Source organism: Limanda limanda, chromosome 6, assembly GCF_963576545.1.
Source record: "Limanda limanda chromosome 6, fLimLim1.1, whole genome shotgun sequence".
Lineage (NCBI taxonomy): Eukaryota > Metazoa > Chordata > Actinopteri > Pleuronectiformes > Pleuronectidae > Limanda > Limanda limanda.
Window position 1 is genome coordinate 16,122,414 of NC_083641.1, and position 25,583 is coordinate 16,147,996.

The 25,583-nt window shown below is 41.2% G+C and overlaps 1 protein-coding gene across 1 annotated transcript in view; it reads left to right on the plus strand.

Moving 5' to 3' along the window:
• The first annotated feature begins 1,279 nt into the window (after positions 1-1,279).
• Positions 1,280-25,583, plus strand: part of LOC133003134 (lissencephaly-1 homolog) — a 34,543-nt gene continuing 10,239 nt past the window's right edge. The window contains exons 1-5 of the mRNA XM_061072748.1: positions 1,280-1,439; positions 14,149-14,461; positions 22,522-22,606; positions 24,875-24,949; positions 25,213-25,419. Coding sequence (XP_060928731.1) covers positions 14,430-14,461; positions 22,522-22,606; positions 24,875-24,949; positions 25,213-25,419 — 399 coding nt within the window. The 5' untranslated portion in view covers positions 1,280-1,439; positions 14,149-14,429. The remainder of the gene's footprint in view (positions 1,440-14,148; positions 14,462-22,521; positions 22,607-24,874; positions 24,950-25,212; positions 25,420-25,583) is intronic.

The window sequence follows — 25,583 nt, forward strand, 5'->3', positions numbered from 1 at the left end:
TTATGGTGTCTTTAATGTAAATTCAGCCTTTTGTACATTTTTAGTGTTTAACACAAACCTTATCTTGATTTACAAAAAAAGGGAAGTGGCCATAATTAGACTCTGGACCCAAGTTAATATTATAACAACTTGTATGAACTTCTACAAAGAAACATAACCACACATGCAGAGCAGCTAGAATGGAAAGTGAAACTATCCCAAAATAGATGCATGTCATATGTTTTCTTTTTCAATTTCATGTCAATAGTCTTATACACATCTGTTTCCACTGGGGGCTTACTGTCTAATAATCCATGCATGGCTGTAGACTATCTGAAATTATACATAGAAGCTCCTATAATGATTGGAATATTTTAAATTCTCAATTTGGCATTCATATATCAGACAATCTAACTATAGTGTAAAATGTTTTTTTTCAGAAGGTTAAAGAGTTAATAGTCTCTTGGTTTTGAGTGGTAATACTGAAGTGTCAGTAAATTGTTTTTATTGCAGTTTTTTGTTTCTATTCAACAAACAAACAGTGTCTACAAAACTAGACACAAAACAAAACAAGCACAAAACATACATGACAGCTCTTACACAAAGGATAAACATATGGCATGATACAAGAGGTGATGAATCTCACAGTGCACGAATGTCATTCAAGTCCACAGCAGTCCTTTTAATAGGGTGGAAGAAAGGTCTAGACCGATATAATCCAAAAATGGGCGCCACACTCTGTAGAACTGATCTACACTGTGATGTATGATGTTGGTGAGATATTCTAAAGGGATCAATTCAAAAATTATTTTGCGCCAACCACAGACAGAAGGGACCTTGTCACTAATCCACTGCACAAGAATATTTTTCCTAGCCGCAAATGTTAAAATATTATACAATCTTTTGTTGACTGCTGTTTTCAAACAGTCACTTGGGAGACCTAGAATCAGTGATATGGGGTCCATTTCTATATTGATATGAAAAATTCTCTCTATTTCACTTATAACTTCAGTCCAATATCTTTGAAGTTTATAGCAAGACCAGAAACAATGAGTTAAAGTTCCCACATCAGTTTTACACTTGAACATGAATAGTTAATATCTAACGCTGTCTTGTGTTTGAACAACACTTAGTTATAGCAGAATTGTGAAGAAACGCCTCTTGTTTTGGACATTTACTTGAGAAAGGAGACATTAAAGAGTTAACAGCACATAGTTGTGCATTTTTTACCCCTTTTTTTCCTGCGTGCGCGCTCTCGTCGCCCCGTGAACGCGAACTCCGTGCGCGCTCCCGGCTGAAGGCGAATGCGGCAGGCGAAGAGCAAAGCAGCGGCGGCGGAGACGAGACGCGGCTGAGCTCCACATCACAAGACCCGGTCCCTGTGCAGCGGAGACCTGCGCCCCGTCCGGTCGTGTTACCGCAGGAGACGGCGGAGGACATCCACGGCCAGCGAGCATAGGGTGAGTCCTGACCCGGGCCTGTCAGCGAGCCGGTCCGGGGCGAAGCACTCGGCCGTTAGGTGGAACATGACGATGTGGCTGTAACGTCTCCTTGCTCTGTCTCAAAATGGCGGATAGGCCGCTTGGACCGGAGTGGCAGGTACCGTGTCAGCGGACCCTATCCCCGGGTACAGAGAGCCCTCCTTCCTTCTGGGACACATTAAAAACAAAGTAGTCGGTCGATGGCAGCTGCTGTGAGAGCTCACTGTCGCTAACTGGGCTTGAATTTGAACGCGGCTCCGGAGTGAAGAGTCAACTTTCTGACCGAAGCTAACTTGGGCTAACGTTAACTTTAGCTAACGATAACGCAGAGCTACCGGCTGTCAGCTCGACCGGGAACCGTCACCGACGTCAACACGGCGGGGAGAACGTGTCAGTGTGTCCGGCGTGGTGACACCAGCGTGTATTACCCTGGCGTCCATCCCGAGTGGTTCACAGGCAGGAATTAGCTCAGTGTGGAGCAGAGTCTCTGCCTGTCAACGTTGTTAAAAATACCACACGACAAAATCTAACACGGCCCTAACATTAGCGGTGCTGCGGGTGAGTCGTGTGAACGTGTTGCTGCTGTCACCGTGTTGATGTTGTGTTAATCGCTTGTGTCCAGTGTTGGCATCTGAAAAGGGCGTAAGGTGCTGCTCGTTTTCTGCCCTCAGCTGTTTCCAGTGCACACACACACACAGAGACACACACCCTATTGCAGTGCAGCGCCACACAACCCCTGCTGCAGTTTTCTACCGTGGCATGTCCCTTCCCATGTCTCCTCTGCTGGGTCTTGTGGCTGCAGGATGCTCCCTGCTTCATGCGGGTGTTGGCACGGTGTTATACAATCAGGGTGGAGCACATCGGAGAGGACGAGTTTATAGGAACTGCCTCAACCCGGTGCTCGAGTTTTTTCTCCCTTCATTGTGTGGATGTGACTTGAGGGGGATTTGTGGAACCTGGGTTTACATTGAGATGAATGGAAATCAGCAGCGATTGGTGGCTGGCGAGGTTGTGCACTGAATTTCACAAACCGCTCTCTCTTGATTTACGCAAGCATGTCACGGATGTATTGGATAGAAAGCACCGGTTAAAGTCGGAGACCGTGGCTGTTTTAGTTTCCTCTGCCACGCCTGTAAGGACTGCCCTGCAGCTGATAAACTGGACTTATTAGATATTGATGAAATTGTTCAGATTTCTGAAAGGAACCCTGCCTGTGCTCCACTCTCAGGTAAGAGGGTTTGTGTTTTAGACTTGAATTTAACCAAATGCAACGATTTTGAAGAGGGGTGTGTACCATATTTCTGCTTGTAGTTATTTTGACAGCTATTCTTAGCAACATAACCAATAAATTAAAAGAAATGGATGTACTTAAATGGCACTAATGTTTGTTTGATTTCTAATATCATAGGCAAGGGATATTTTGGCACTGTGGTTGTGGACTTACAGGGTGTTTTCACACGTGCCTTGTTTGGTTTGAATTTTTCATTTGCTTTAATGATAAAATCCAAAGCCATAATAGTAATTGAAATATAGAGGCAATGATATTTATCGGATAATTAAATTTTCTCCATTGAAATGAAGCTTCACACATGTAGATGATGGTGTCAGGATTTAGGGATGTCATACAACGTTTTTGAGTGTGCTGGCAAAATTGCAATGTGAAACCAAAAGTATACAATGGAGCATAAACATGAACCTTGGACTTGCATCTGTGAAAACACCTGACAGTGATGCTGACAAGTGATGCTCAAAGTTCAAACCAGTTTCAAATTGTGTCTAGCTACCCATTTTCTGTGGTTGACTACTGGGAATAACAAGCTAATATGACAACAGCAGCTCTCCGTTTTTGTATAATTTCGACATGCTTCAGTTCTCTAGCAGTAATTGTGCGAGACAGTGGATGCAGTCAGTTGGTTGTACTTGAAAGCGTTCTAAGTCAGTCCTGAGTTTTGCCAGAGGTTGATTTGAATAAGTGCATCCCTGCAGCGGGGTCTTTTCAGAGCTGTCAGTAATGGAACCGCTGCACCAGCACCAATTGTACATGACTGCAATACAAAGCTTCAGCAGTTGGAAGTGTTGCTTTGCTTGGGCTCGCTTCCACTTCTTCAGCAGGAGACTTGAAGACTTTACAGTTACAGATCTTGTTTTTCTCTATAATACCGTTGTAAAAGACTGACAGGATTCATGGAGGTATTGCCTAAAAGCAGGCAATGGGGGAATCCTCCTTATTTTAAGTCAACAGATGATGAAAGTGAGAGGCTGTTTGTCTTTGTGATTGTGGAGGGCTGAAGAGCAGGCCTCCACATTACTCTCCCTCCCTGCCCTGTCACACTGACGTTGACCTTCCACACATTTTACCCAGCAGACTGGTGATAACTGACCTGCTGCCAACAACAGCTGCCTGTCAACTCACAAATGGCCACTTTGACACAGTGTTTGTGTATAGTTTTTAAAATAAAATGATTGACAATGTTTGTGTGAAACTAAAATCAGTGTCAACGATCTCAAGAAGCTGTTGAATATAACTAAGCAACCACTTATCCTTTAGTGTGTGCCAAAGTAGCTTTTGGAGAATTGAGAGATTGGATTTTAACATGTTTCATGCTTGGCAACAACAACTGGCAGACTTTGCATTCACATCCAGTCTAAATTTAGAGCTGAGACAATTTATATCACCAACTTGTTGGCATGTTGTGAGTGCCCTGGAGAGATCCAAATCATATTGATTTGAACAAGCACCTTATGGCTGCTAAGTGAGACTTTGCTTGTACAATACAAATAATTGAAACCTGTATTTCTATATGAAGGAGGCTAACTAGTCAGTATTGTGTTGTTCCCCCTTGTTGGTATACACAACTGAGTTATCGTTTCTGTGAGCGTCCTGCCTGCTCTGTGTTTTGACCGTGTGTTGGTTTTGTCAGTGGATGAAGGCTAATTTATGATTAAATATCGATTCAGTTTAAAATATTGCAGTGTACGAAACCAATTTTACTTGGATACGAAAGACATTCTCAGAACTAAAGCTGTAAACTGTGCATGAAAATCTCTGACTTGGTGCAAGTATTGGGCTGAGGAGGTGAAACGGATATTCATTGATTGAGTTTAAGTCATAAGTGCTTTAACTTAAGACGGAGCTTTAACTTAAGTAGAAGTTTAATATTTTCTTAGATAATGTCCAAATATACATTTTTTTAATCTATAATATATAGATAAATGGATAAGTCACAGTAGCTTATAGCTATAGTTAATTCAATTAATAAAAATGATGTGACCTCCAGTGTTTGTGTGTCCATTGTGCTCAGCTGGAGTCAAGCTTTATGTCACATTGAGTGCATACATTATAAAGCTGCATTGTTCAGTCACCTTTTACTGATCTATTTTCATGCATCTATTAGTAAGTTAGCTGTTTCTGCATGCCATACTGTAGTCTAGCTTTTTAGAATTGCTCCATGTTCTTTGTAAGAAGTCAGTCAAGTATGATGGTTATGTTACTTTCCCAGTTCACAGACAATATGAAGTTGAAGTCACCAAAACAAAAAAATGAAGTCGATCCAGATTCCAGCTGTTTGAGATGCTTGGTTTTGAAAGAGGATGATGTCATAATGACGCTGAGAAAACTCTGAGCTGTGAACCAGTGGTGACAGTGAGGCGATAGCTTTGTCAACATGATTGTATGTTTGTTTTTTGACAAGCTGCTAAAACACAATTTCACACAAACAGACTTTACTGCTGACTGTGGCGTTTTTATTTCCACCCTCTTGCCCTGCATTCCTCAGGGGTGTGTTCCTTTTTGAAGACATTGGAGTGTTGATTATTAGAAGATGTTGAACACATACCTTGTCGGTCATATTTGACAGGTTGAGTAATGATAAGATGTAATAGGGTACAAATTTATGATGCGTTGCAGTTTGACCAGATGCCAAATTGGTCAGCTTCAGTGTTGTTACATGTGCTCCAACCACTTACTGAGTTTATGAGAGTTTTGTGCTTTTCTGAAAGGTTTTCTGACACATTACTCTGAAAGTTATTATCGTGGGTTTTCTGTTTTTGTTGCTTGCTGTTTTGACTTAAATCCTGTGTTTGGGGTTTTCAAGTATGTAGGCCCAGCTCTAATGCGTGACTTCATAAAAAACAGATTCTGCACAGACAGTGACACAATGGGTGTGGTTCATCACAGTTTTGTCTTGACATTTAGCTGTTGAATTGAGACGGAGACAGAGGAATCATTCCATTTATCATTAAAAATGGCTTTCACTACAGACGACCTGTTGGCACCCATCAGGAAATTAAACATCTCTCAAGAGTCTGCTCCATTATTATAAGGAGCACTTTACTGTGCAGTTTTCGCTGCTACACAAAAACAAGGGAATCAATGGGAGGAAGACACGTAACCATTATTAACCATCAGCAGGCAGATTTATAGATGCTGCAGCCCATTCCCCCTTCCATTGAGACAGGACTGCATTTTCGTGCTGAGGCAATTAGTCTGATTATGGGATTGTGCAAACAATTTGCTCAATACTGAAACCACAAACGAGATTTGCAGAGAGGGGAGTCTAACACATTAATGGTTATATACAGTGATGACAGCTGCCAGCAGCACAGAGGGAGGTGTCAGTGTAAAGTGGATGACCTAATTTCACTCCCGATAGCGGTTGTACATGTTGATTTAGAAGGTTTGTGCTTTTAATGCATGTTTTGTTTGTGGAGAGTTTTGAAGGAACCATTTTATCTTCAGTGCCATCGTCCTGCCTTGTTGTTATAATATGACCCTGAATCATGGCTGAGTTGTTGGGTAGTATGCAAATTGCACCCCCAGCATGACATAATCCACACAGTCAGAGCTAAGCAGACATTTGGATGGCTGTTAGGTGCTGACATCAGGGTCCAGGGTTTAGCTGTTGGCTATGTTAGGTTCCTGTCTGGTTAACAGTTTTTCTGCAATGTTAAAGTGTCAAAAATGTAAATAAAAAAGCAAAAACTAGAGTTTTACTGAATGCCGAAGAAGAATCAGTATTACATCTGCATCGTTTGTGTTTATGTTTCCCCTATGTTTTCTAAAGCTGTTTCAGACATGCACTGAACTCAGCAGATCCTCCATATTTTCTCCGGAGAAGGTTCATGTGTGAATGCAAATGTCAGTTAGAACCATTGCAGTTTCTTTGGACTTTCTCCGCCTGGTTTCCTAGTATAAGGTGTGATGGAAATCTGGAGATACAAGAGGCTGGAAACAACAAAGTTATCTACGTGTATTTAATAAGGGGCTTTCTGCAGAAAGGATCAACACAGGGAAACCGCAAGGGTCTCAGAGTGAAGATGCAGAACAGTCAGATACACAGATCTTATATACCAGGGGATAGGGCTGTCTCTCTGAGCCAATCCAGACAGGTTCCCATAGGTGGGGGAAGGACAGGAAACTAAACATAACAGCTGATTCACATGTGTTCCCTGAGGTGATAAGAATAGATACACTCCTTCCTTTGATGGGTAATTAAGTCGCACAAGGTCTTACTATATTGACGTCATAAACAGTTCCGACCATAAAACAGCTCAAGTCATCAATAATCTGTTGTATGTAAATACAAGTCATAAAAGTCTTGAGAAGTCTTTAAACACTTATACAAAATACTTTTTCAACCTTGCTGAGTTAATTTTCTACTACATTTCCCTCCTTTTTGTCATTTATTGACAACATAAGAGAGTTTACAACTACAGTAAAACATCAAATACATCAATTCACCAGGATTTCAAAATGCATCATCATCATCACTGTAGTGTAAAACAAACTGCCTTTGTCATGGACGGTGTGCGTCTTCAAATGGGAGGAAGCACTGATAAAAGTAGATTAAACAGACAACACAACAATATTACATTCTTCATCGATATTAAAGGGTACTGGGGAGGAAACCAGTCAGGGAGGGGAAACACATCTTACATTATCGTCACTGTAAATCTAATTGGCGCGTCATCTGGCGGAGCAAACCATCGGGACACAGCTGGCATCCCCCATAAACCCCAACAGTAACCAAACTGGGAATATAAAGGTGCAGTGTGGGGGAGACATACGTGCGAAAACAGGATGCTTGGAACCCAACAAATCAAACTGGCATGGGAGATTGGATTGAATGTTTCAAAAACGAAATTCGTATCAAGAGTTATCAGTCAGCGGGGGATTGATGTCATCAATATTGAGAGAACAGTTCCTCTACTGCCACTCCGACCCAGCTGACTGAAGTGATGCCACGGAGGTCGGTGTTTCATCGTCGCCTTCTCTGCTGTGTGTGTATTATGTGATTCTCCGAAGCAACGATTAACAGAATGTGTGAAGCAGATAGGGGCTGACGAGCAGCTGCTTTCGCTGCTGCATCTGCCCTGGCATTTCCTTGTGATACTGGGTCATTATTAGAAGTGTGAGCATCACATTTACATACAGCAACCTGTTTGGGGAGGAGGACAGCATCAAGCATCTGAGACACTAGAGCATGATGTGCAATTGGTTTGCCTGATGATGTAAGGAATTCTCTGTGCTTCCAAATCGTGCCAAAATCATGTACTACACCAAATGCATATCTACTGTCAGTGTAGATATTCACCCTTTTCCCCTTAGCCAATTTGCATGCTTCAATGAGAGCAGTGAGCTCTGCTGCCTGTGCTGACAGGGAAGCAGGGAGAGGTCGTGCAATCAATGTATCATGTGCTGTAACCACAGAGAAACCAACTTGATTCGCTCCTGTGTCTGAATTGCGAGACGCTGATCCATCCACAAACAGTTCATAGTCTGGATTCTGCAGTGGTGTTTCCTGTAAATCTGGTCTGGGGGAACAAACTTCAGTTATTGTTACTACACAGTTATGTTGTTCACCATCTCCTTCTGTTGGAAGAAGAGTTGCTGGGTTAAGAACATTACATCTTTTCACAGTGATGTTAGGCATTTCCAACAGAATAGCATGATAACGAAGCCAGCGTGCAGCAGACAAATGAGATGTCTTTTGTTCCAACAAAATCATAGACACAGCATGTGGAACCAACAGTGTGAGTGGGGAGTATCCTACTAAATCCCTGGATGCCAGTACAGCCTTCTCTGCAGCTGCTACAGCTCTGAGACAAGTAGGCAGGCCTGCAGCAACTGGATCAAGTTTTGCTGAGAAAAATGCAACAGGTCTCTGTTTACCCCCATGTTCTTGGAGCAGCACTGAAGTCATGTAGCCACCCTTCTCGTCAACTGCTTGTGTGAAAGGTCGGTCAGGGTTCAGTAGTCCTAAAGTCGGGGTCGTTTGTAAGGTCAGTTTCAAGTCAGTGAAAGCTTTCTCCGCGTCATCAGTCCATGTCACTTTGCTATATGCTTGCAAGCCTTGCCCGTGTGCGATTGCGCTAAGGGGCGCCTCGAGGACAGCATAGTTAGGAATAAATGATCTACAATAAGAGCACATTCCCAGGAATGACATCACTTATTTCTTTGTAACAGTTTTAGGAATCTTTGAATTACTGTTACTCTATTAGGGGAGAGGGACTGCCCTCTGCTGTGATCACATGCCCTAAAATTGATCTTTTACATTTACAAACCTATACTTTTACAAACTTATACTTTAACAAACTTATACTTTAACAAACTGCAGTTTTTCAGGCTTGCCTTATGTCCTTCTGCATTTAGATGTTTTAGTAGAGCTACAGAATAATTTTCACAATATTCTTCAGTTGGAGCACAAATCACTAATCCTTATATTGTCAACATATCGTAAATGTGCACTTCCTGGTGTTATCTTTAATGATCTTAAGCTTTTTAGTGCCTGGTTGTAAATGGTCAGTGATTCACAATAGCCTTGACGAGGCATGTGAATGTATAACTTTCTCTGTTGAACTCAAATGTAAACCAGTATTATATGTCTTTATCAATTTAAAAACTGAAGAATGCATTTGCCCGATCAACAACAGAGAATCCTTTATAATCCTTCAGAACTTGCTAAAGGATTGTTTTAAGAATTTGGAACCGACGAAGCGCGAAGTTGTACTGCGGCGTTGACAACTTACAAATCTTGGATGAATCTCAAATCATCAGGTTGTGTTTTATCAAAAATACTGTTCACCGGAAAAAATCGGAGTGTGCACTAGTGAATCCTTGCAAGGAACAATTACACCTGCCCTCAATAGAGAGTTGAAAACTGGTGTAATACCATCGATGGCTTTCTGTTACAGTAGATATTGTCAGATCATGGTGTAATAACCACAGGTTCCATGTGTTAATTAAACCCACATCATGATTACCTCTGAGCCCTTAAAATGTTGTTTGTATAAACTAAATATGCATGTGCATATTTGGCTTCTGTATTTGTGTCTGGTACCAGTTAAACAACCTTGAAAGTGTAAATAACAGATGTAAATCATTTTCTAAACACTTTAAAAATTGATTTTACTTAACCACGGGATCTGATATCTTTTCCCAAATGTCAGCATTGACACATTTTTGTATCCACGGTCGCAAGTCTTGCCATTCATCATTTTTGTTTTTGACAGCAAGTCATGTGAGTGTGAACCAGGAACATCAAAAAAGGAAAGCATCCTCTGAACATCTGTGAAGGAACTGAGAGGGTGACTACAGAAACAGCACATCTATGTTCTTTCCAGAACATGCAACTTAGTGTTGAATTTTCTTTCACACTACACAACTTATTTTTTCAAACCTGCATCTCTCCCTTTGTGTTTGAGTGCAGTGAAGTTTAAATCTTTTGGATGCATATACGTGGTATCTGTTCTTTGTGTGACTGAATGTGCCTTGTCCACTAGATCTTTGTCGATTTGATGTGACAACAGATGAGCAAAGCTTCCATTCATACGCATATAACCGTGAAGCAGCATTACACTTAATATAATATCTTTCCCTAGCACTGTGAGTGTGTGCATTGGCATATTAGCATAATCATCTCATTGCTATTTAAGCTATGTTCCTATCAATAGTTTGTCTTTCTTTTCTAAAAAACAAAAAAAAATCATTTACTTCTGTGATAAGTGTTTGTGTTTGTGTGGTGCATTCACCCTCTCGATGTGGGATGTGTCCCTCACGGCCTTGTTCTCTGTTCAAAGATGCTGGTTCCTCCCTCTCCTCCATCCCCGCCTCGGTTCATTCAGGCTCGTAAAGTTGCTGTTTCCTTGGCAATTTTTGTTTTGCCCAATGTCCCTTCTCTCCACAGAGAAAACAAATGTCCCAATCATCGTTCCATATGCGTCCCCCCTCCTTCCTTGAAATCCTCTTCTTCTGCATCGCGATGTACCTCTGAACATCTTCAGTGAGGCTTTATGCAGATCAGTCTCTCTTTCTTCTTCTTATTCGCATGAACTGCATGTGCTTTTATTAAGCTCTTCCTGAGTCCCACTTGATGCCTGTACGTTTTAACAGGCTGGCAACATCAGGTAACTTCAACAATTTTGTGATTTGGGCTGGATCTTGTCCCAGTCCATATTGCCCACTTGTCTGGTGCGAGGTGAAGAGAGGAGTTGCGGGTCTGGAACATCATTAGCTGGAAAAGGTTGTTGTGGAACCTGGGCTCCTGCCTGTGGAACATCCGCTTCTGGTGGAGTTTGGTGTTGTTCTGGTTGTCGTCTTGTCGGCGGGGAAGAGTCGAGGTCGGAAACCTGCATTTTGAGACACTGAGACATTTGTGAGGTGTTAACTGTCCCTGCCAGTGTGTGCTTTCTGTCCCTATGATGCAATTCTTCTAACCACATTCAACATACATTCCTATCTGCCTGAAATTTAAAATTTTACTTTTCTGGCCTAACTTACTATTTCGTTCTCCTCTAGATTCAGTCTAGAATCTGTTTCAGCTGTCTTAAAAAACTCTCTCTCTCTCTGGAAACCCACAGTCTCTCATTCCTCATTCACACTTGAAACAAACTTAGTGCTTTGTCACCATAGTTCTTTCACATGAGGTTCACATAAGGATTACTCAGTTCAGTTCCATTATCCAAATCTTATATTTTTCATTTACCTATGTAAAGAATTTTTTTTTTTTATTTTATTTTAAGTAGTTACCTTAAGTCTTCAATCAATCTCCAAAACACTTTCGTAAGGAGCAAAATAGGAAACGTAGTAATATTAATATCCTCAAAATACTGTCGTATCCCCTATATAATAATCAATAGTAATTTCCTTATAATTACTTGGTCAATGGTAATTTCTCAATTCGTCTCTTTTTTTTTTTTTTTTTTTTTTTTGCGGTTTAATACACTTTTAAAAATCCTGCCTAACCAACATAAAGCATAGTGCCCTAAAGAAGTTCTCTACATAGCGCGCTTTTTTTTTGAGTTGCCTGACACAATGCAAATACACTCAGTATTATGTCCTCTCTGTGGTTGCAGTCGAAACAACTCCTTAAGGTACCTCGTCAGTCTACCTTCCAGGTTTCTTCTAAACCTTGGTTAAAAATTTACGGGGCTTTCACCCGTCTTGAGGATCCCGTTCCTCTTAGACCAACTTCTCTATAACACTATGTTCTGCTGGGATAAATTACACTTGAAATCTCAGATTCTCACCGGATAGATCGCAGCGCTGAGACGATCCGGCTCGGGTCTAGGTCCCTGCGTCTCACCCGTGGGGAGGTTAAGGTTGGAAACTTTTTTCCAAGATGATCAGTCAACCGTAGACACCGAGTCCAGATGCGTCCAGACGTGCGATCCCACTTCTGACACCAAATTGTGATGGAAATCTGGAGATACAAGAGGCTGGAAACAACAAAGTTATCTACGTGTATTTAATAAGGGGCTTTCTGCAGAAAGGATCAACACAGGGAAACCGCAAGGGTCTCAGAGGGAAGATGCAGAACAGTCAGATACACAGATCTTATATACCAGGGGATAGGGCTGTCTCTCTGAGCCAATCCAGACAGGTTCCCATAGGTGGGGGAAGGACAGGAAACTAAACATAACAGCTGATTCACATGTGTTCCCTGAGGTGATAAGAATAGATACACTCCTTCCTTTGATGGGTAATTAAGTCGCACAAGGTCTTACTATATTGACGTCATAAACAGTTCCGACCATAAAACAGCTCAAGTCATCAATAATCTGTTGTATGTAAATACAAGTCATAAAAGTCTTGAGAAGTCTTTAAACACTTATACAAAATACTTTTTCAACCTTGCTGAGTTAATTTTCTACTACAAAGGTCTTTGGATAGCCAGGAGATTTTGATGTGAGAACACAGCAAGGGATACCCTGATGGATTGATGGAACTATTAACAGGCGACAGATGCAAAAATTAAATGAAAACAACAGAAAAAACATATCTCCTCGTCAAAAAGCTGTCCCTTACACGTAGAAGACACTGATGAAGATGTCAAAAGAGTTTGTGGTGATTGTGATCAGAGCTAGGGACGGTGTCGGGGTGCTTTAAACATGATAACGTGATCTCAGCCATGGCATTAATACGTCACTTCCTGCCTCTGTCTGCTGCACCCGACTGCTCCACCTCTTGCCTCAATAATGCAGAAGATTTGTTGCTGTTGTGAACGCGTCCATGCAGAGAACCTCCCGCTGCCTTGTGCATTTGTGCAAAGCAAAGTCTGGGTGAAGTCTGCACTCAATTCTCTGGACCTAATCACAGGTCATGTCTGAAAACATTTGCTTTGCTTCTTGTGCAAGCAAGGAGGAATGTAAAAGAGGAATTTTCCTTTGTGGTAATGTTACTCCTGAATCAGCAGCTGAATTGAATAATGTGTAAATTTTCCTTCATTGCAATGGAATGTTTCCAATCCTCACGCTTACTCCAGATACATCTGTTTCCTTCAGGGGACCCCTTCCCACACCCTCCCTCTTCTGCACGTGTCCGGACATTGGTGCCATGTTTTAGTTTTGTCGGTTTGTTGCAGGTCTCTGGAAAGACATGAATTGACTTTGTTTGAACCGTTCTTTACTGGTCTGGCAGAGATTTAGTCAGATTGGTCCCAGTAGACTAAGAGTCTTATTGTAGCTCACAGTTGGTATTCTAGCTGCTACCTGTGTTGGTCAAGTGCTTTTCACGACTACGAAGCAGCATTAAAATAGACATTATTGTGTCTCAAATCAGTATTCAACTCCCAACAATAAATTAATATTCACACTCATTAATAAATGATTACAAATGGACATATTTATTTCATTTTGCCATCAGCCAGCTTTTGAGGTGTCATAATGGGAGGAAAATGTCAGGGGAATTCGACAGTAGCTCAGCCGTTACGCGAGCCGGCTCGGCTGTGTCATGTTTTTCTTTTCTTTCTGCAACCTGGGAGGAGAAGCAGTTGCACTGAGAATGTGGGTCAGCCCTTGTATGTGCGCAGAGAGAGGAATTTGCTGCAAGAGCAAAGCAGTCTGGTGACATGACTGACTGACTGTCTGACTGGACATGACAAGACTCATCATGGAGTGGTTTATGGAAAGTGTATGATGTATGATAGATGAGTGTATCTTGTCTTTTACATGCTTGATGTTGTTGAGTGCTGTTGAAGCGTCACTGTGGGAGTTCTCTTTCTGACTACACAGCTTGTATTGTTTTGTGCTTCTGTAATTTTGCAATAGTTCACAGCCATTTTGTCTGTGTATAACTGGTGCAGATACTGATACAGCACTCCTTTGGCCTGTAAATATTTTCATCCCTACCCACTCTCCCTGTAATCTGTCATGCATACCTAATGGTCATTTTTCCCTCTCTCTTTTCCAGATGCAGTGTAGACTTGGCTGGTGACTGGTCTGTAGCCTCTCCACTTCTCTTGTCCCTGGAGTCAGCCGGTTGGGGGGCAGATTCCTGCGTTCCCTTCTTCTCAGTCTCAACCGTTGCCTGGACAAAACCAACCGCCTGCCATTGGAGTGCACGGCTCACCCACGCCTGTGTTGCCTGGATCAGCACAGCTCATCTCCTGACTGAGGAGAACATAGCAGCTGCACAAGGTTCTCCTTTTACCAACTGATCCCTCCTAACCCCGCCCACACCTCCCCGTCACCATGGTGCTGTCACAACGACAACGAGATGAACTGTGAGTTACCAACACACCTTACACAACATGTGGCTCGAACATTGAGAGATCAGAGTCATGATTTGTGGGTTGATGCATTGTGGTATCAGTGTTGCTTATATCATGTGACGAGAAACACCTGCTCAGCTGTAGAAAGAATGACTGTGTATAAATAAGCTCCTCTTCTGATTTATCAAAATATATAATTGACTTAATAACTCAGTAAAGTGCTTTGAATGGTTTTAACTAGAAAAGTGATGTATGAATGCAAACCACCTTTTAACCATGTTTGTTGACATTGAATTTAAGAGGTCTTACAGCAAACATATATTGATCATTCACCTACACTACATACTGTGTGATGAATGCTAAATAATCGCAATGTGTTTTGTGCCGTTGCCAGAAGCTTCAACTGCCACACTAGAGGAACAATCAGAAATGCTAAGGGTTGAACCAAGCTTTAAAGTCTTGCTCTGAGCTCACTGTCAGTCAACAGCAGATAAAAATAGTTGAATACAGATCAGTGCATGTGCTGTGAAGTGTATATATCTATTAAGTGGGTAAAGTGAGAGAGATTATGATGGGGAGGGGGTGTGATTTGGCCCTGCTCAATCTGTGGGCTTGGTAATTAACCCCTGAGGCAGGAGATGGAAAGTTAAGGCATCTCAATGTGAGATACAAGGTCATGAGTGGGAGTTAACATGATCTTGTTGAGCTTTTCCCCTCCATGAAAGAAGCATGCCTAAAACTTTATAATTTATCTGTGCACTGTGTGAGAAATGCATCAGTGCTCACATGACAAGGCTCTTTAACATTCAGTGCACTGTTTCTGTGTTTTTAGATTAGCACTGTGGGAGGGGACTGTTGGTATGGAGAGGTCCATTGGAATGCTAATCTTTCATGCTATTTGTCATTCAGAGGAAGCTGAATGGCAAGTCTCTGGCCCCATTTTTTACAGGAAACTGGTGTTGGACACTTGAATCACATTCAAGCATCTGTTGCATTCCTCCTCTCATTGAGTTAGTTAGCATGAAGTGTCCTGAAGACCTGGATCAGACCTAGTATTCACACATGGAGTGATCTGATCTCAAGTGGTCAGGTGTAAGCACACCAAAGAAACACTGAAGAAAACCGATAACAAACTTGGACCAGAACATTAGACCAGAACTTTCTCACAGTGTGGTTCACCATCAGAGCGATGCTGGCATTTGATTTTTATTACTTAGAAAGAAAAGGAAGTTGTCTTCATTGTTGTCTGGCTTTCTGTAGTATAACTCAAAAACTACTGAAATGTTTTTCATAAAAGTGATGGGGCATGATCCAAGGGAGAATCCATATGATTTACTAGTGGATCCAGATAAATGTATTGATCCAGACCCCCCCCCCCCCCCCCCCCCCCACACACACACACACACACTTAAACATGGTGAGATAGGGCCTTAGCCATGGCAAAGACCTGCTCCGTCCAAGTGTCCTTTGACTGTATCTATATATTTTATTAATTATATACTTGAAAATGGAATAAAAGAGAAGATAATATTTTTCCTTGTTATTATTGTCTGAAAAGGGAACTAATGCTTGTCCCCTAAACCGATGCTATTTTGTCAGCACCACAGTCAGATGCTGAAGCTGTTAGAGCATCTTCATAACAGCTCTATTTTTATGTACATAGCGAATGAAAAGCACATTTGTGTTTCTTTCCTGGGTCAGGGGACTCGTCCCCGCCGGTGTGCATTATAAATAGACACAGAGCACAAACCATCAGCTCCCCCTGAAAGACCTGGAGGCAGCCGTGTGCAGATGGGGCCTTGCTTTTGAACATTATCTTTGCTTTACAAAGAAAATCCCCTCCATGTCTTAGGCTACAAGCTTGTTCATGTGATTTTGTCCTTTTTCCATTGCCCCCTGGCTGTGAATGTGATGGATCAAAAGATTAGATGTCAAGACCACGGCCATTAAGAGGACATAAAGGTGACTTAAACAAGCTATGATGAAAGCTGTTTATATTCACTCAGTCAAGCTATGACAGGTTAGAGTGGTTAAGAGCATCTGTTTCATTCGTATGTATTTACTAGTCTTATAATATTCGTTCATAACCAAATAAGATGAATTATGTAAAACTCGATCTTCATCTTCTTTTGTAATGTCACATTGTTCTCCTGACTTTTTTTATATTTTCCAGCGATCCAAATAGAGATTCTTTTAAAGTTGGTTATGCATTATGATGAACAACTGAGGAAGTGAAATTGGTCCACAGAAATTATTGAATGCAAAGCAGTAGCTGCTGATACAGTTTCAGGCCAATGCTTGAAAAACAATGTATTTGTCCAAAAAAATTGAAAGCTCATTGTTTTTATTTATTTACACAAAGCTATAAAGATCCTATTATCGTGGTTACATGTCAGGATGTCCTATCCAGGTAATGATACATATCAATACTAGTTGATCTTGATTTAGTTTCTTCTTAAATCAGTTGGCGTTCAACATAACTTTTTGCAGCTGTCATTGAGACATCAGTTTACATTTTTAGGGTCAGAATTGTGGATTAATGGCCAAAGCGTATTTCTTACTAATTACACTGGTTGTACTGATTCTAACTGAGCTGTGTTTAGAGATGCACTATTTTTTTGCATCTGTAGTAGCACTGTAGTGGTTGGCTGTGACTGGTGTCTTTTCAGGGCTGGGGGTTGCATGCAGAAGCAATTTCCTGGCAGTTTGTATTAGGTCTGAATGACATGAGAAAAATCTTAAATGAGCAACAGCATTTTTCAGTATTGTGATGATGATATGACTTACGACTTATGACGATACGTGAATAACTACTGACTAAGTCTTCCGCAGCCATTGTGTGTCTGATGGTACCTGTTGGCTAACTATGTCTCAATCTGATGGGCATAATGGGCTTCATCTGATAAGTCAAGTGTTCCCATGTTGAGTGTATGAATTAAGGGTTTTCCTTGCGTTTCTGGAGGGCTTAATAAGTTTCCAATAATGAGACGTCGTGGCTTTTCTCATCAGGGTGCAGCCATATATTGTGATACTTATCTCATTTTATCGATAAAGCACACTAATTTTAATAGGAATACAAATTTGAACAGGATTCAAATAGTCTCTTGAGCAAATATTGCGTCTGTGTTAAAAGGTTGTTGAACAGGTGGTGTGATAAAAGACTCACACTGACTTTTTACTTTGCAATGTTATGATGACATTTAAAGTGCTACACGCACAGTTACTGTGACCCAGAGTAAAATGTCCACTTCTCCCTGGTCGTCCTTTTGCCTTTGTGCTTTCCACTGTCATCGTGTTTCAGATGTGTTTATTGTACATGTTCAAAATGTGATTATGACTCAATTATAATTTATTCGTTGATGCTACATTTTGTTGCATGTTTTTGTCCCAGAATCTCTGCATTTGTACACAGTGTACTAAACGTGCCTGGCTGCAACTGCAGGGGGTCTATTGGCAATACAGATTTGATTTTGCCTCGGGACTAACACAGATGGACTGGCATTGTTATAGAGTGAGTCGTGGACCCATCATCCCATATCAATCATTTCACATTCTTTGGGAATATGAGTAACCCACTGGATGTTTAAAACCAAAAATGTTGCACGTTTTATGTTATATTGCAATAAGAAAAAAAGCCCAAAGAACCTCAGAAATATTCAGTTCACAATTATACATGCATGCTGACGATATAAAGAGGCTGCAAATCCTCTCTTTTCAAATAATTGAAAAGATAAAAATATTCTCATTACTTTTTTCTTGTGCAGTTTGAGATTGTCAGTTTTCTGTCGTTGAATGTTTCATCATGACGATAAAATCTCTCAAATCCATCATGTCAAAAATGTGTCCTTCTCATTTATAGCACGGTCCACAATAGAATTACTGCTACCAGAGATATTTAAAAAGATTACCACCTCAGGTGAAATGATTTAGAAATAAAACCCTGTCTGCACGTCTGTTAGGAAGTCTAGTCTCGCATCTGTGCTCCATGTCTCTGTTATCCTTTGTTTTCATAAGCTTAAATTACATGAACATTGGACATGTTGGTGTATAGACCAGACAGCTGTTTTTTCCAGCCCCATGCTGATTTTTGAAGAGTAACTCCTGCTGCATGTGCACACACGGCACATTCTCCGTAATGAGGAATAGTAGGTGAATAGCCTGCCAGTGAATGGACTTCACTCTCCTGTGGATCTCAGATGGAGGAAGATTCCCTCTTTAAAGGTTTCTTTGGGATTAAGAGATGATCCCTACTGCAGCGCTCTTAATTTATATGGAAGCAGAGACTTCTTTTCCTCCACAGCCTACCTGTTTCACATTTAAAGAGGCTTTGTGAAACATGAAAGTTGGGAATCAAGTAAAGAACAGAAACTTCCATAGATTAACCAGGTTTTCTCTTTTAAATGATTGTGATTGATCATATGGTTAAAATGGGTGGTCATTGCTTTTAGGTGTCAAGCTTGATGTCTCACTTACCAAGACCTGGGGCAAATTGGTTAAACTCTTCACTGAGATCCAGCTGAAGCTGGGCAGTTATGCAATCCTGTCATATGATTTTTGTGGAATGTCTTTGGAAACAAGTTCCCCCTCAGACTTTATCAGCTGTTTAGTACTCAGCTGTTCAGACAGAGAAATACGCTGAATGTACTGAATTTGTCCCTTGTTATTTTCACATTGATTAATTAAACCTATTAAACCTAGATTTTTGAGGCTTTTCATCAATAACCCAAAAATCTGTGCTTTGGCTAAATTGCAGAGCTTTTGATGATACAATGCTAAAAAAGACCTCCTGCCTTTTAGCTCTTGAAATGGAGAGCTGAAAGACAGACATGGGAGTGTTGCTGTTGTTCAAACATGATGCATGATACAAAATCTTTGCGTTATCTGTTTTAGTCCTGAGATGGGGTTCCACACGTTGCCATTCGGACCGGGTCTTTACCTGAGGATCAGCATAAAGGAACATGAAATTAGATGTAGTATTTTTCTTTAGCAGAGTTGCCATGAGTACATATACTCAGCAGAGACAGTGGTTAAGTCACCACTCAGCACTGGCCTGTCGTCCCTGGTGTTTGCTCAGTGATTATCATTTTAGAGAACAACCTCTGGTGCAGCCTTGTAAGCTTTTGTAGAACAGGCGTGGTCGACAGGAAATCTTAAGCCTCATTTAGAGATGGTAGAACACTTTTTTTCAAACGCAACATGTCTAAGGGTGTGACCAACCTGCTGACAAAAAACGATTGACAGTGATGCATGCTTGTACTGATATGTGCTGAAATGATTTAGAGCAAGGTGCATTTTATATGTGCTTAGGGATCTTTCAGAGGTCATGCATAAGATGCTTCCTTTAAAACATTCATCAGTGGTATTGAAAGATTGAACGGGTCTATACATTTTCAGGTCTATAAAATACTCCCTTGATGTTTTTACCAGTTGACAAATATATGGCGCAGGTCATTGGCCTGGCCAGACAAGCAAAATTGCTTTTCAGCTCAGTTTAATTAGAGAGTGTAGAGTCTTTTTGTTGCTGATGGGAGTGCTGTAGTCCCGTGTGCTTTATTCTTCTGCTGTCTCTGCTGTGTTAATAATGTGTGCTTCGCTAAAAGAATCATAATTTGTGCTTTAACAGGAGCATTTACTGGCCTTGTGATGTCTGTGCTCCGTTAGTTAATGCATCTATTTTTTGGGGCATTAACGTTTATATGAACCCCCAAAATTCAGGCCTGGGCAACCACACATTTCGCTATGACATGTGTTTGTTTTTAAAGACGCTGGACATTACTGCTTTGTGATGTTATTATTCCAACATTTTCTATGATAAAGGGTTGTACAATCTAAAAAAAGTACTGATAGTGGGTGGAAGCTCAGTAAGTTACTCATCTCCATAATGATGTGAAAGAATATGATCATAGAGTAGGAACTGGCAGGAAGTGATGCAGACATTCTGGATGTGTGACTCACCTCTCTTCTCAGAAAGATGAGGTCATTCATACCTCCCTGTGCCCGCCCTCGACTCTCTGTGTCCATCCATCAAGGGATTATTGTTGAGGTCTGACCAACCACAGCACTGATTTAACCCATGTGAGGCCCTCCTACAAGATAACTTGCACGTCATAACATGAGTATGATTTTCAGTGAAGCAGAAGCATCGAAGCAGACTGAGTTTACCACTCTCCCTCTCTTCTCTCTGTCCTCTGTCCATGTATTCATCCTGCCCTCTTTCTCACTATCTACCCATCTCATCTAGCTTTGGGCTACTGGTAACCATGGAAACCACCCGGTTTGCTCTTTCTCTGTCCGCATTGATACACATCTCTTTCTTTTCCACTGTCTTCCTCATTTCCTCACAGTATTTGAGGGCTCCACCACGTATTGAAAACTGCCTTACCCTCGCACATCCACTGTAAAGTGGGGTTCAGTGGGAGTGGTGGATCCTCAGTGTTGATATTAAGGACTACTCTATTGTCCACTTTGAATTATTATTATTATTTTTTTCAATTGTGTTGGAGATGGGATGAATCATTTAGTCCAGGGTCGGTAATAGTAACATTTCAGACGGTGGGGCATATAGGTGTTTTGGATCTCTGTTTGTCTTCCTGATACTCAGGTGCTCGGGTAAAGGTTGTTGATGTTTGGTTTGGTTGACACATGGTCTGGTAGTCATGCAGATCTACTGACACACCCACACCACATCAAGCTTTCTGCCTCATTTGTTTCAGACAGGCTAGCCCACCTCAGCCCTCCCCACTAGTTTTGTAGATGTCCAGCAGGCACGCTGTCAGAGAGGCAGATAACCTCTTACTAACCTTGAGCTGTAATAAGGTCTGCTTGTGTTGTCACGGGGCTTCAGGTGGGCAGACGGAGACGGGGGTTTCAGAGCTCAACGCTGACCAAAAGGGCACAGGGGGCACAGGCTGGGCTGACAGACTGTACCCCCCACCCCCTTTATATTGGCACCTCAAAGCGCTGCTGCCTGACAGCTTGTCTAGCGTCTCCTGGCATTAATGGTGGGGATCGCTGTGCACACACACAGGAGGGCTGGAATCAAGGAAATATTGTATTACTATTAAAGGAAAATTGCATTTATATCAGACATTCATGAATTCAGTGTCTATGTTTGTGTTCCTTTAGTCATGTTTTTGTATTTTCAAGTCAGTTATTGCCAGTCCTGGTATTCAGTAGAGAAAACTGAAAGTGTGAAAATGAACAAAATCCAGTCCTGGAGAAAAGAGGTGTTCAGAAGAGTTGTTTTTAAAATAAATACTTTACTGCCAAGTGCTTATCAAAATAAGTTTAACTGTGAGATTATGTGTTTGTTAGGTGTATTGTAAGTGTGTGAAATGTTCTAATAGAAAAATCAGGAGACAAACAGGAAGAGTGAAGGTATTGTCCTCTCTTCTTGCCTTCAGCTCTGACTGTCTGGTCTATTGTCTGTCCTATCTAAACATCTCTCAGCAGAAATTGAAAGTATAAGGACAGTGACACAACGCTGCTGCCATCCCCACAATCTTTAGTGTTGACTTTCTGCAAGGTCGAGTGTCTTTTTCATGTGTTTGTCTGCAAATGGAGGCCTGAGAAGGAGATGAACTGGAGCATCAGTAGCCAGTCGTTCCTTCAGTTAACAGACGATTATCCTGCTACCCAATGATTTGTCTCTGTCTGTGTGTATGTTGGTGATGTTAGAATGTACAATGACTCTCATTTTCCCCATATCTACACCATAGGGAGTCATCCCTTCCTATAATTTGCCCCCAGCAACAAGATCTCATTATTGAACCCAGACGTGTGCGCGTGCGCGTGCGTGTGCGTGTGCGTGTGTGTGTGTGTGTGTGTGACAGGTAGACTGATTTTATGCATGCAAAGCATTTTTATTATGTGGTTTAAAGCTTTAAAACATTCTGTTTAACGTGTTAAAATTACATCTGTCTGACACGTTTCCTGAACATGCTAATTTGTGTCTTTGTTTCACAGCGTTGAATACAACTTCAGTCTTCACCTCGTTTCTCTTGTGCCAATTAAACAACTATCAAGTCTGCTAATCAGGAGAACTAATTACGGGTTCCCTTTGTCTGTTTCAGAAATCGTGCGATAGCCGATTATCTACGTTCCAATGGATATGAAGAGGCATATTCCACTTTCAAGAAGGAGGCGGAATTAGATAATGTGAGTAGATTGATGATGGACATGTACATCCTCAGTCAATCAGACAATTTATACCAACAATATGCCTTGATTTCCACTTAATTTCTCATTTGAGTCAATATGTTCACGAGTGTGACTGGGAGCACCTGCCCCCTAATTATGGTGGTGTGTTCCATTAAGCTTTAAGCTGTTATACTGTTTCCCTGCTTATCTTCGCTGTATTTGAATATGGTTAAGAAACACTGTATTAGGTATAGATTTACCTAATAAAGTGGCCAGTAAGTGTACCTCAGTGATATTATTTTACTGAGAAATGTGCCTCATATTCTACTCTCCACATGTAAGTAAAATATTGTCCTCAATTATAAAGATATGGTTGAATCTACTTGAGAAAAAACTGATTCTCTCACTGTTAATCCAACATAGATGTGAATAGCTGCCACCATCCTTTAAGATGGAAGTCTGCACTTACACCTCCTAATCATTGTATTTTTAAACTTGATATACCCTATAACAAAGCCAAATTGTGATGGAAATCTCATTTTCCAACCTCCCTCTCTGCAGGGCCTCTTCTTTCACCTTGCCTTCATGCGACACCCCACCCCCCCCTCAATGCTCTAGTTTTTAAATTGCCCTGTGGAAGAATATATACATACCTGCTTGCACACACAATTTTATGTATCACTGCTGATAGGCTGGCAGGCTGCAGTGAAGCCTGGCACTTGCCATTTTGTGTGTCCTTGTCATGTGTTTCTGTCCCTCTGTGTGTGTTGGTGTAATGGGCATAGTGTCCAGGCAGATGGTAGATTAGATGACGGCAGACTTGTTCAAACTGGGTTTCCCATTCTCTTTCTACTCCATTTGCCTCAGTTCATGTCTTTGTCTTTTCATACACCTCATTTTATAGTCGAAAGAATCACCTCTTGTTGTTTATATGTGTCCAGGTCGAGCTAGTTGTGAAATTGGAGTGAAAACACTAATTTTCTACCTCACTGACACTCATGGCTTTCTGTCAATGTGGATTTTTGATGCTTTCATAGTTATTAATAGCCTAAAAACATGGGCACACACACGATACAATCATGACATTTATATCAGTTATATTTTTTTGGAATAAAGTGAAATTTGATTTATTTGAGTCTTTTTACCTTTGAAAATGTAATAACATCTAGGTAAAATGCCCTTTTTATTTTTCATCTAAAACTGTTCCAGGGGGAGAAACACTACAGACTCTTTTACAATGTATTTATGTCAGTTGAGCCTATTGTAATGACCATTTTTTTCCTTATTTTTTTGTGGCAAGTTATTCATGGTATCATTGCAAATTCATCTAATGCAATACAGAAGATGGTATGTGTTAGATGATGATGATGATGATAATAATAATAGTCAAACAACTCCAATAATAGAAATATCAATCTTTGTGTAGCGTAAGAATTCTGGAACAGTGATACATCCAGTTATATTTCCAATTTGGATAGCTGGAAACCATCAAAACTTTTTTCTAAATATTGATTTTCAAAATCCAGTACTTGGCCTTTTTTTCTGAACAACTAATTTATAAATCATTTAAGCATTGCAGCTTCGCATGTAATATTAAATTGTTCTTCAAAGAATGCAATTTGAGTCTGTCACTGCAGACTCTGGGAAATGGTGATGGTTGTATTTGACTGTTTCCTTTAAAGCAAATGGTTAATAAATCAAGAAAATAATTAGTAGCTGAATTGATAATAATAATGATTAGCTGAAGCCTCAGCATTAAATGGAGTGTGAATGTGGTGACAGAGTAGACTTCCCTCCACATTGTTTTGTTTGTTTCTTGGCCGTAAGATCCAAACTGTGAGTGCCATGAGGTCCGTTACATAAAAGTTAGCAGCCAGCTTGTGGTATTATCCTGCAGGCTTCTGTCTGCCAGACCTGCCACAAGTTAACTTCCACTGCTGCCTCTGGTACTGTGTGTGTGGCTGTAAGCTGCCTAAGTCTTCCTTGTCTGCAGAAGATTAGCCTGTGTGAGAGGGATTAGGACTAGGGTGTGTATTTATGTGTATGTGTGGCGTGTATGTGTGTGTGTCCTACACTAGGCTGGCGGTGTCTGGTAGTAAGGGTTGGCTTGTGACTGGTGTGTAAATAATTCCCTGTTCGTTCTTACTTGAGCCAAAGACTTCAACATGCCACCCCAGCTGGCCCCCCTCCCACGGGTCTCACAGATTATGCTGAGCCCACAACTTTGATTGGCTTTCTTTGCATGTTTGCTGATATTTTAACAACCCCCCACTCTTTCCTCCACAGAATGAAGAGTTGGATAAGAAGTATGCTGGCCTTTTGGAAAAAAAATGGACGTCAGTCATCAGATTACAAAAGAAGGTTTGTGGGGCCTTTTCCTCCTCAAAGAATGGTTGTGGGAATTATAGTCTTGTGAATGGTTCACAACATTACTGCTGAATCGACTGTAGAAAATGTACCATGGAAAGCATTAACTCCACTGTTTAACAAAAAGTATTACACATTAACAGACGCAGGCAAACTTAACCCCCCTTTATTTCATCCCCGGTACAACATGTGTAAGATGTTATTCATCTTATTTTCTGCCCCAACGCTGCTAACTCGTACCTGTTGGCTCTGGGCAGGTGATGGAGCTTGAATCCAAACTGAATGAAGCTAAAGAGGAGATCACCCTGGGAGGACCCATCACTCAGAAGCGTGACCCCAAAGAGTGGATCCCACGCCCCCCAGAAAGGTATGCGCTGAGTGGGCACCGCAGTCCGGTCACCCGCGTCATCTTCCACCCAGTCTTCAGTGTCATGGTGTCGGCTTCTGAGGACGCCACAATAAAGGTCAGTGCTGGTTTGACAATGACAATTTATTCATTTATTTAGATGGTGTCTTAAATGATATTTGCTGCTGAGAGCTGAGGGCCTGCAGGTTTCTTAAATAAAGCTGCAGTAGGGGATTTTACTAAGGTTTTCCTCTGGGATTGAATATATGGAATTAAGTGCTG